The following is a 13,096-nucleotide window of genomic DNA, read 5'->3' as shown; positions in this document are numbered from 1 at the left end:
CCCAGACACTCCCTCACGAGAGAGAGGCCTGTTGAGATCCTCCCTCTTTGTGCATCTTTTCCAAGTGGCTGCCAGGTAAAAGTAGACGATAGCAGACAACAGGATTCTTAGTGAAAGGGGTGTTGTTGAACATTTTCTTGACTTTACTCGACTTTTATTGATCACGTAAAATGTTATCCAGGAACTTTCTGAAGTAATACTAGGCTACATGAGACGTTTATTTGTTCTAACTTACGTTTGGATATTTAAATAGATGTTTGATTGCTCTGGTCTAGGGGCGCATCAGTTGCAGTCTTGAGAATCGAATTTTCTCTCGGCAACTCATTACTAGCTGTCATTATCCGAACACTGCAACAAAGTTGTCAAACTGTACCCTACAACATTTCATGCCATACAAAGAAACAATGGCTTCCGCAATGGATCAGGTAAATCTGGTTTTAACATATGCCCGCTGTGTTGTATAAAATGTATAGGACTAGTTTTCATCACCTTTAATCCTCCACATTCCCGTGTTCGGTTTAAACTGCTGGACAAAAATAAACATGATTGTAAAACTTGTTAGGATATTTTTTCCCTCAGCAAAGTAACGTTAATCTACAGCTATATCATGTTTGGAAATCTGTCATATTACCTAATATATCTCTACTTCCTCCCAAAATGTGCACTTGTTCACCTCCACTGATTTGAAAGTCAGATTATCCATTATATGACTAGATACTCACTCTGACAATGAAAATACATATTCTTCTTTGGGGTTTATCGGTGGTTGGCATCCAACTTTATGGTACATTACACCACCTACTGTACTGGAGTGTGGGCCAGCAACTAAATCCTATCAACTTTATGGTACATTACACCACCTACTGTACTGGAGTGTGGGCCAGCAACTAAATCCTATCAACTTTATGGTACATTACACCACCTACTGTACCGGAGTGTGGGCCAGCAACTAAATCCTATCAACTTTATGGTACATTACACCACCTACTGTACTGGAGTGTGGGCCAGCAACTAAATCCTATCAACTTTATGGTACATTACACCACCTACTGTACTGGAGTGTGGGCCAGCAACTAAATCCTATCTCCCAGCCCCGTTCTCTTAAAAGTATCAATATTTACGACTGTATCTAACAATGTTCTTCTTATTAAACTCAATTCCTGCTTGCACACGCTGGAGAGAATCCTTACTCCTGTCTTTGTGGTGTCAGAGAAATGCTATAGGAAGAGAGACTTTTCAAACAATATATTTATTGTAAGATATGCAAAAATGAAGCAATCAACCATCACTAAGAATAGTCTGTGTTGAAAACTCAATGAACAGAGCTGTCTTTTGCCTTTTATTGAAAGTACATCCTTTTTTATCTTTGACAGTTAGCAGATGTTCAGAAACAGACACTGGAAACAGATTTGTACGAAGTAATTTAGCTGGTCTGTGTAGATCATGATGGCTGATATCGCCACCACTCACTGTTCCTCCCTGCACTTCCCACATAGCTACATTCCTGCTGATTGTAAACAGCGGAGGTCACATACTGTGGTAGCACCCAAACAGCTCATACATCTGTACACTCAGAGTTATGACTAAGTCACACAAGACAAGCCTGTATCAGCAAAGAATATTAGCATATAACAATAGACAATTCCCTCAGTAATATAGTAACATATAACAATAGACAATTATCTAAGTAAAAACAGTATAGTATGTCTAATTTAACAGTATAGTAGAATAATATAAAACTATAATATTAAAATGTCCACCACAGTGGAAGGAGTCAGTGATAAAACACCAGAAAGCACACGTGTGTCACAACTTCCACCGACGTTGGTCCCCTCTTGTTCGGGCGGCGTTTGGCGTTCGACGTCACCGACCTTCTAGCCATCGCCAATCCACTTTTCATTTAGTCTTGTCTTCCATCAGTGATGACTCTTGCACTGAGATGCTGAACCTTAGAACGCTACGCCACTCAGGACCAATCTATTACACCATCCATCCACCAGACTAGAACAGACCTTCAGGACCAATCTATTACACCATCCATCCACCAGACTAGAATAGACCTACACATAGTCTGTCTGAAATGGCATCCTATTACCTATATACTGTCAGGTGACATTTCAGATGCAGCCATCCTCTCTAACAGTTAGAAGTCAAACAAATGATGTCAGGAACTCCAAATGTCATTAAGTCGCTATTGTGGATTGTCCATGTAATGACGTCTCACAAATCATCATCGCCATGGTGATGCTCCATGACATCATTTATTTGGTCGGTTGAAGTGTTGTAGAGGAGTGGGTGTAGCAGTACTACACTCTTAGAAAGAAAGGTGCTATCTAGAACCTGAAAGGGTTCTTCGGCTGTCCCCATAGGAGAACCCTTTGAAGAACCCTTTTGTGTTTCAGTTAGAACCTCTTTGGTTCCAGGTAGAACTCTTTAGGATTCCATGTAGAACCCTTTCAACAGACCAGATGTTTTTTAACTTTCTGTGGAGAAACCGAACCCGTCACATTAGGAAACTGTTGCATTGAACACATGAGTATGGTGGGCTGAATTTTCTGGACATTCCTACCTTAAATAATACTTTTAAGATCAATTTGATAAAACACTACATAAGAAGACCTACTTCTATGTGAAACTTTATTCCTCATCATGCCTCTTCTACTTTTGGTGGCCTTAACTTCATGTTGGTTTGCTATTGACAAAGTTCCAGTGAAGCTCTGCTTTTCATCAGCAGGTTTTCTAGTCATGAACCGTCATTTAGAAGCATCATTTCTCTCCACACGTATATTATATCTGGAATAATCAGCACATATTGTGTAACAATAAATCTTTGTTTTTAGAATATTGGTTCAGAAATAATATCCTATCCTTATCACTTGACAAGATCCCTATTTCGCCTAAAGAGTTTGCAATTGTTTTAGTCTCAATTCCCTCAGGTGATGCTTTATTATTCAGGAACATGTTAAGACCCTCAGAACCTTCCTTCGATTACAGCTGTTGACTCAATAGTAGTAAAGATTTGTTTTTGTTTTGGTCTGTTCAACAACAGAGTGATACTTGCCTTGTATCAACAGGATTTTGTATCTATCTATACACCTTATGTCATGCCTTATTGGAATTGTTTTATTGATCATATTTGTTGTCTCACACAAACGTACTGACTAACACAATTAAGGACGTTTATTATAAAATGATCAATTTATATTATCCTGCCAACCACTATATGAAGAAGTTTAAAAAAAGAAACACATTCAAATTGTACCGTTTGAAATGACCAGAAACCGTGTTGAATCTTTTTTTTGATGGTATTCAAGTAAAGAATGTGGCAAGACATCAGTAGATTTATAATGGAACATATTCATGAAGATTTTACACAATTATGGAGAGATGTACTGCATGAATTCTTCACCTACGATATAAATAATTTGGATAGATATTTTTCTTCTTCGTTCACTCGCCGTACAGTAGGTGGCGGTAATACTCCAATAGGTGTAGTCTGCCATAAAACCCTAAAGAAGAACAAGACAACAGGAAAATGTTGACGAGAACAGCTAGGGTCGAACAGTTCATATCATACAAGAAACAGTAGCTTCCACAATGGATCGGGTAACTCTGGTTTTAACATTATATGCCCGCTGTGTTGTATAAAATGTCTAGGCCTAGTTTTCATCATATTTGAACCTCCACATTGCTGTGTTCTGTTTGGAGCGGCAGGTAGCCTAGTGGTTAGAGCGTTGGGTCAGTAACCGAATCCCCGAGCTGACCAGATAAACACCTGTCGTTCTGTTCCTGAACAAGGAAGTTGACCAACTTTGTATGTATTATGGATCCCCATTAGCTACAAAGGCAGCAGCTACTCTTCCTGGGGTACAGCAAAATTAAGGCAGTAAATACAATCATGTTTAGCCAGTTATGGTAAACTGTAGCTAGTGTCGTGGAAATATTTGGGCAATCATATTTCACAAATCCTGGAGCCTGTGAGTTTAAGTAGATTTTTTTATTACTTCATAATTGTTGGTAAAATTATTAAATGACTGAACACATCATTTTAAATGGAACTGTAACTAAGTAAACTTATACTCTGTTTTATTATATCTGATTAACAATATGAGTTCATAAGATGTGATTGTGTGACACAGACAAGGAGTAATTAAAGTTAATGAACACCATTCCAACTAGGAAGAAAGAAGTGAACTGTGTAAACAGATAAGGTCGTTAACCTATGGTTGAACCGACGAAACTGACCTCTGGGGTTTTTAGATAAGACCGTGAGTGCATTCCTAGGTTTTCTGTTAATTAGAACTGTCATCTAAGTGGTGATTGATAATGTTGAGGGGTCTAAAGTTACCTGGGAGTGTGTTGTAAGTTAGAATGAACTTTTCACCTCACTTTGTCCCTGTCGAGAGGAGGGATTTCTGTTAAGCAATGAAATGACGTCATGTTTTGTATATAAACTGTTGCTCATGGTGAAGTGGCAGCGCGCTCCGAGAATAAATTATGTTACCTATTATTAAAAAGACTGGGCTCCGTCTATTTTATGCAAACAGGAATCTTACAAATTCTAATAAAATAGTTTAAGGGTTTTCAATTAATGAAAACACATTAGCATAATTAAATTACAGTAACAATAATAAAAGCAGAGCTGGAATCATGAAAACGACTGCCTTCCAGTCTTGACACAGAATATTTATACATTTGTCCTTCTTACTTCACACTCATAGAAAGTCCTCTTAATGACCTGTTGCATTTAGCCACCGTTATCATATTGCCTTCATATTAGGACATGCAACCTGTAGAGTCACATAAATAGTTTTAAACATGTAGGACCACAGCAACAGACCTTGGTGTAGCAGTATAACTTTAGACCGTCCACTCGCCCATACCCGGGCGCGAACCAGGGACCCTCTGCACACATCAACAAAAGTCATCGTTACCCATCGCTCCACAAAAGCCGCGGCCCTTGCAGAGCAAGGGGAACTACTACTTCAAGGTCTCAGAGCAAGTGACGTCACTGATTGAAACGCTATTTAGCGTGCACCGCTAACTAAGCTAGCCGTTTCACATCCGTTACATTGGCACTCTATAGAATTAACCAACACATGACATCCTGCTGACTCTACTGAAAGGGGAACCTCTGTTCTGGGAAAAACCCAAGAGGTGTAACCATAGTTGGCCATAACAGTTACGGCCATAACAGTTACAAGAATAACCATGTGCTTGTCTAGTGGTGTCCAAAGACAGAGAGCACATAGATGCACTAGTTTTGCTGGCTCCTTCTGAAATAAATAATTGCCACATATGTACTGAACAATTCACAATACTAGCTACCTGATAGGAGTGCTGGTGTTGGATTTTCCAGTTCCTATAGTGTTTTCTTAGAAGTAGTAAGCAGAATCGATATGGACTTAACCATTAGTATATGTGCAAGCAGAACCAATGTGTATGTTCCAGCTGAGTCAATATGCACCTCTATTATGGGCGGAGCTGACAAGGTAAAAAATCTGTCATTCTGCACCTGAAAAGGGCAGTTAACCCACTGTTCCTAGGCCACCATTGTAAATAAGAATATGTGACTTGCCTAGTTAAATTAAGATTACATAAAGAAATGGACCAGCTTGGCTTTGTGCCAAGCCATGTAATAAAGTCTATATAAATGTAATGTTCCGGTATGCTCAACGCTAGCTGGGTACGTTAGCTTACTAGGTACATTGATAGCTTTAGGTTGGTTGTTTTTATGTTAAACTTCAAGACTTCCACCAAGGACGTTGCCTCTCGGATCATCACTCTCCCTCGCTTGGGCAAGGGACATTTAAGGCACTCGGATGTAAAACGCAATTCAAGGGCTGAGGGTTTAGAGCCGAGGGCTGTTGAGTTTGAAACGCAGCTGGAAGGCAATCAGGAAGATGCAAGATCAGGTGGGACCATTATAGTCAATGAGAGGCCAGATATGCGTGTTGCCACAAAGTCAAACGTCTATATCGTATTTGTATTTAAGTTTAGGCATAAAGGTAGTGTTTTCAATGTTAGGGTTAAAATCAATTTTAAAAATATCAGTTGTAGAAATGGGTGTGTTCTATGGCTTTGTTTGTGGTAACTAGTGATGACCAGGCACTACTTCCATACAAAGTGTTTTTTTCCTCAAAGTTTACTGGATGTGACGTGTCCTACTTTTACCAATACACTCCTAACAACCTACTCGTTACGAAAATGTATATATGATCAAATAAGCCAGAAGCCAGATTTTGGGCCCAGTTATCCCTCTTGCTTCTCCTCTTCCGTGCTGTTCGATAGGAAATGACTGCTATAAAGAAATATGGTGGAAACTAGCCCATGCCTCCACCAATCCAACGCTCTTAGATTTGTGGTTTATAGTGAACGATTGAACATTTCAGGTAAAAGGGGATATTCCAGGGATGCACCCAAATCAGAGGTTTAGACTGAATTAATACAATATTTGGTTTAATGATCAACTGTAAAACTTCTTGTGGCCAACAGGACAAAGCTAGCCCGTCCCCCTCCACCCTCCAGGAGTCCCCAGGTCGACCGCCTCTCTGTACTTTACTGATGGTTCTGGTCGACTGCAGGAAAACACCGGGGCAGAGTGGAACTGAGAGACGAGAAGGGCAAGAGGAACATGGAGATATGATTTCATTAAGTAAGAACCATGGTGTGTGGATTAGTCTGCTTCTGTAAGTAACAATGAATTGGTTAATTATATTGATGAAAATGTTTGGTAGTTCCACCCAATTTTGAAAAGTATAATTTGGTCCCCCCCAAAAAAACATGTGATTTCACCTCATTTGAACATTTTTTAATGAAGAGCACATGTTCGATTTCATAAAAACATGTTTTCCATCTGGAGGTTATATGGAAATGCATACTGTGTTAAGTGCTAAATAAAGTAACAGGGGACAACTGAAAACAACAAAACTACCAGATTACATTGGTAAAATAGTCCTTTAAATCAGCCACAAATGTGCTTATGACAGGGCTAATGGAAGCTAGTTTTGTTCCATGGGGAGTGAAAATTGAATGCTAGCTTCACAAAAAAATATATTCTACCATTTTACTTTATGGGTAAAATGGTTCACTTGCTCAGTTTTCTACAAAAAAAACAGAGAATAATTTATTTTGCCCAAAAAATGTAAGGAACAGTTTCACCATATTAAAACAGGTTGATCTTAAAATGAGGGACAGATGTAAATGTTCAGAAATGACTGTCAAAGTAACCAAATAACTAGGACTTTACATGCACACTAATCATTTGCTATTAAACTGATTATGGCAGTAGGATGAGTGTGGCATTAGTCATGTAAACACCTTACTCTGCTTATGTTAATTGGTGTAAGGTCATAACCAGTGGCCTGGGGCCTGGGCCTTCAGTGAGGTCCTACACTTTAATCTGTGTATGTGCTACTACAAGCAGCGCCAGCTAACTTCTTTTTGACCGAGTGCAGTGTGTTTAGGAAAAACAAAGTACTAATCTTAGAAATAGTTTTCACATACAAACGTTATACTGCTTAAAAACAACATAGTCGCTGTGGAAGAGCGTTTATTTTGATTGACAATTTTCAGCGTTTATCGAAGTCCCGTCAGGTAGCCTGATTTCAGATGTGTCCATGTAAACAGGTTTATTAGGGAAATTGTTCTTTCAAAGCATGTCAACGTTTAAATCAAACTCTTGTACTAATTGGCTTCACAATAATCGTATTATTCTGTACTTGTACATTTACTCAACGATGGTAAAACTTGGAGAAATGATTGTGTTAGTTGGGTTAAAATCTTAATAGAAGTGACACAAGGTTGATGTGACACAGGGTTGATGTGACACAGGGTTGATGTGACACAGGGTTGATGTGACACAGGGTTGATGTGACACAGGGTTGATGGAAGAACTTGTTAAAATGTAATACTGATGTACAATTTCTACTGGAAAATATGAAAGGGACCCAAAAGGCCTTAATTTCATGGAAGGACCCATCTGTTTATGGACCCATACTTGCAAAACCTAACTATTCAATGTCTTTGTTTCACAGGGGACATCCCTAATCGTTGCTCTCTAAGTGGGAGGGGCTTATCATCTGGGGAGCCTCAACAACAACATGATGCTGACAAGAAAGAGAAGAGTCTCTCCAGATCAGAACACGTCAAACACCAGCATAGAGGTATAGGGAAGAAACCTCACCACTGCTGCTCTGACTGTGGGAAGAGTTTTGCTAAACAGGACTTGACAAATCATGAGCAAATTCACACTCTAGAGCATGCATCTAATACCTTAAAATCTCAGAGAATTCATTCAGGGGAGGGACCTTATACCTGCTTTGATTGTGGGAAATACTTAAATCAGTCAGGAGCCCAGACTAACCACAAACACACAGGAGAGAAGCCTTATAGCTGTGTTCAGTGTGGGAAGAGCTTCAATCATTCAGGATCCCTGACTCTACACCAACGCATACACACAGGAGTGAAGCCTTATAGCTGTGATCAGTGTGGGAAGAGCTTCAATCAATCAGGATCCCTGACTCTACACCAACGCATACACACAGGAGTGAAGCCTTATAGCTGTGATCAGTGTGGGAAGAGCTTCAATCATTCAGGATCCCTGACTCTACACCAACGCATACACACAGGAGAGAAGCCTTATAGCTGTGATCAGTGTGGGAAGAGCTTCAATCATTCAGGAAACCTGACTACACACCAACTCATACACACAGGAGCGAAGCCTTATAGCTGTGATCAGTGTGGAAAGAGCTTCAGTCGATCAGGAGACCTGATCATACACCAACGCATACACACAGGAGAGAAGCCTTATAGCTGTGATCAGTGTGGGAAGAGCTTCAGGACGATCAGGATCCCCTGACTCTACACCAACGCATACACACAGGAGTGAAGCCTTATAGCTGTGATCAGTGTGGGAAGAGCTTCAATCAATCAGGATCCCTGACTCTACACCAACGCATACACACAGGAGAGAAGCCTTATAGCTGTGATCAGTGTGGGAAGAGTTTTGCTCATTCAGGGTCACTGATAAAACACCAGAAAGCACAAACATGTTTTCTTTCATCTCCCTTCTCTCTGGCACCGGTTCCAGATCCCTAAATAAAGTTTACATAGAAAACATCTTGTAAACAGTCATCCATCTCCCATTCTCTAACACTTTAGTATGTCTGATTGCCATGGTAACATATGTAGCATAATATGCAGCTCTGGATCCATATGTTACAAGCGTCTTGGAGTAGAAGTGCTGTGTGTGTGGTGGGGTGGGGGAGGAGGTGTTCAGAGCTATCTTTTAATTTATGAACTCATATTATCCATTAAATAATGTATAATAAAAATGTTTCACCAATGGTAGGTGTATATTCATGTGTGGGGGAAATGTTATCGCAAGAGAGAGTCTTGAATTGTACATCATGTCTCATACAGTCATTGGTTCCTGTAGGTGCTGGGTAGAGATATGAGGGGGAGACGGTCATGACCCCCTCAGACCTTTTGGCAGAACGCTCAGAATATGTTCTATAATTACATGCAGGAACCAAATGTTAATGATGAATAATGTAAATCATGCAAATATAACTTGTCTGTGTTACCAGTATATAAGAGGACTAACGGGACTGCCCCGAAAGAGCTCCTGACCGTAAGTTTGTTGGAATCTCTCCAGCTGGCTGATAATAAATCATTATTAATTTAAGTTTGACTGAGTCCTCAGTAGTAATTTCCACGACACATGTATTCAATACAAAAACACATTAAATCCTTTATCTTATGTCACACTGCATGAGGCAAATGGTGGTCACACCAGATACTGACTACCGTTTTTTTTAAGGTATCTGTGACCAACAGATGCATACAGTTGAAGTCGGAAGTTTACATACACCTTAGCCAAATACATTTAAACTCAGTTTTTCACAAATCATGACATTTAATCCGAGTACAAATTCCCTGTTTTAGGTCAGTTAGGATCACCACTTTATTTTAAGAATGTGAAATGTCAGAATAATAGTGGAGTGTGATTTATTTCAGCTTTTATTTCTTTCATCACATACCCAGTGGGTCAGAAGTTTAGATACACTCAATTAGTATTTGGTAGTCCAGAGCTTCCGGCGACGGTTCCCAGTCCGGAACCTCCTGCGACGGTCAACGGTCTGGAACCTCCAGCGACGGTCAACGGTCCGGAAACCTCCAGCGACGGTCAACGGTCCAGAAACCTCCAGCGACGGTCAACGGTCCGGAAACCTCCAGCGACGGTCAACGGTCCGGAAACCTCCAGCGACGGTCAACGGTCCGGAAACCTCCAGCGACGGTCAACGGTCCGGAAACCTCCAGCGACGGTCAACGGTCCGGAGAGCCAGGCACGGCGCCGATGCCCAGTCCGGGCACGGCATTCTACCCATGGCCTGACCCGTGGTCTGGGCGGGGGCAAAGACCTGCACCAGAGCCGACACTTGTCACCCCCCTACCCTCCCCAGTTGTTTTCAGGTTTTGCGGCCGGAGTCCGCAACTTTGGGGGGAGGTTACTGTCACGCCCTGAGCGTAGAGAGCCTTTTTATTCTCTATTTTGGTTAGGCAGCCATTTCCCCACTGTATTGTGGGATCTTATTTATGTGTAGTTGCCTGTCAGCAATTCATCTACTTCACGTTCCGTTCGTTCTTTATTGTTTTTGTGCGTTTCATTTAATAAACATGTGGAACCCATATCACAATGCGCTTTGGTCCGAATGTTCTTACGACGAACGTGACACCAAGCTGTTTAAAGACACAGTCAACTTAGTGTATGTAAACTTCTGACCCACTGGAATTGTGATATAGTGAATTATAAGTGACATAATCTGTCTGTAAACAATTGTTGGAAAAATTACTTGTGTCATGTACAAAGTAGATGTCCTAACCGACTTGCAAACACAATAGTTTGTTAACAAGAAATTTGTGGAGTGGTTGAAAAACAAGTTTTAATGACTCCAACCTAAGTGTTTGTAAACTTCTGACTTTAATTGTATCTGTATTCCCAGTCATGTGAAATCCATAGATTAGGGTCTAATTCATTTATAACAATTGACTGATTTCTTTATATGAACTGTAACTCAGTAAAATCGTACAAATTTAGGTTTTGTTGAGTGAAAAAAAAATCACAGACCAGAGAGAGATTCAGCGGAGTACAAGTTCAGATTTACAACACAGTATGCAGAATGGGGGTACAGCTTCCCTGGAACAACTCTGACTGTCACAGGTAATATATAATATCTAATTATAATAATTCATTAGAATCATTCAGAGCTGCAGGTGAAGGTGTCTTCCTCCACAGAGGAAAAGAAGAGAACACTGACCTGTAGCACCACCTGTCTTCTGACTGACAACCCCAACCTCACCTACATCTGGTACAACAACGGACAACATCTCCATGACCCTACTTCCCAACAATACTCCTGTAATACTCTCGTGGTCGGGTGTTACTCTACAGACAGTTACTCCTGTGCTGTAAAAGACTATGAGGATTTTCTCACTCCTACATTGTGTGAGTCTGAACTCACCTATAATAATCATCTTAAGTATCAATCATTAAGGCCTGTGGACCAATAGTAGAACATGTGGGGAAAACAGACAAATCGGTGCACTCTTGGATAGTAACACTACTAGGAACTATACAGTATAATAGAAAAGGTAGAAAATGGCTGATGGAATGTTATCTTGTTATATCGTTTTAGAATTTACATTTTTGAAATAAATTTTAGAATAAGACTGTAATGTAACAACATGAAAAAGTCAAGGGTTCTGAATACTTTCTGAATGCACTGTGTGTGTCTATATATTTTATTCATTTTAAATTAACCAGTCCTATACATCTAAAACACTTAAATAGTCTCATTATCATTTGAGGAAATTATCAGATACATTTAGTTTCAGGTGTTCATGGTCAGAGCTGTTTGAATGTGACTCACACCAAGAGGATATCTGTGCCTTGAAGTGGTCAACAGTGGACATTACCTGCACGTATAGACATCCCAGCTGGCATAACGTCACAGAAGTATCCTGGTTCAACAAATGGGAGTCTGGAGTTACTACAGATCTAAGCCAGGACCCAGAGTATGCAGGTCGTGTGAAGTACCAACCAACTACAGACAAGGACTCCACCCTGAGAATCACAGACCTGAGAGAGAGTGACTCTGCTGAATATAAGTTTAGATTTACAACAATGGAGGTAAAATGGGGAAACAGCTTCCCTGGAATAACTCTGTCACAGGTAATACTGTCCTTACAGTATTATATCATCTAGTCATTATATTATTGGTGGAAATAATGATGATTGTGTTATTTTGTCTTCATTTCCCACTTTTCAGACCTGCAGGTGAAGGAGACTCCTGGCACAGAGGAAGGAAAGGTGACACTGACCTGTAGCTCCACCTGTACTCTAACTGACAACCCCACCTACATCTGGTACAAGAACGGACAACTTCTCATCAACCCAAGATAACTTCCTGATCCTAGACCCAGTCAGCAGTGAGGATACAGGCAGCTACTCCTGTGCTGTTGAAGACTACGAGAATTGCCTGTTACGTTAGTCTTTGAAGAATGATGTTGTAGGAATCATAGTTGTTGTTCTGATTCTAATACTCTGTCTCTTTGGGTTCAGGTGAGTGAGATGAATTGATCCTTTTTTCAAATGATATTTTATAATGATCAAAATCATTTATATTGCTTGATTGATTGTTGATTGATGTATTAATTGATACATTCATTCACAAAACAGGAAGAAGGCCTCCAATTCCACCTCTGACACAAGAGACAGAAGAGACACAGCAGAGAACGGACAGGTGAGTCTTCTGGAATCAGTTGACTAAGAGCTACAGTGATCTGTATTTAGATGGACTCAATGACTGTGGTAATATCTTTCACCCCTCATGTTGTCTGTCTTCTCTCCCCATCAGAGAGACTCTAATCCAGTGTATGACAACATCTCAGGCATGGCCATGGCCCCTATTGCAGCACAGAGAGCGATCACAGACGAGCAGGATGACGTTACCTACCCCAGCATCTAACACAGAAACCAGGAAGTGCCTCTGGACTCCACCGTCCCACCGTCTCTACTATAGGGTTTAATATA

At 40.4% G+C, this 13,096-nt stretch overlaps 1 protein-coding gene across 1 annotated transcript; it reads left to right on the top strand.

Moving 5' to 3' along the window:
• The first annotated feature begins 120 nt into the window (after window positions 1–120).
• Window positions 121–8,864, top strand: LOC121845784 (zinc finger protein 79-like). The gene is made up of 4 exons (XM_042317714.1): window positions 121–425; window positions 6,496–6,667; window positions 8,037–8,429; window positions 8,598–8,864. Exons 1-4 carry the CDS (start codon window positions 387–389, stop codon window positions 8,858–8,860), a joined length of 867 nt encoding a protein of 288 aa, XP_042173648.1. The 5' UTR covers window positions 121–386; the 3' UTR covers window positions 8,861–8,864.
• The last annotated feature ends 4,232 nt before the right edge of the window (window positions 8,865–13,096 follow it).

This window comes from Oncorhynchus tshawytscha, unplaced genomic scaffold (genome assembly GCF_018296145.1).
Source record: "Oncorhynchus tshawytscha isolate Ot180627B unplaced genomic scaffold, Otsh_v2.0 Un_contig_3458_pilon_pilon, whole genome shotgun sequence".
NCBI lineage: Eukaryota > Metazoa > Chordata > Actinopteri > Salmoniformes > Salmonidae > Oncorhynchus > Oncorhynchus tshawytscha.
The sequence above is the reverse complement of the archived record's forward strand: the minus strand, read 5'-3'. Positions and strand labels throughout refer to the sequence as shown.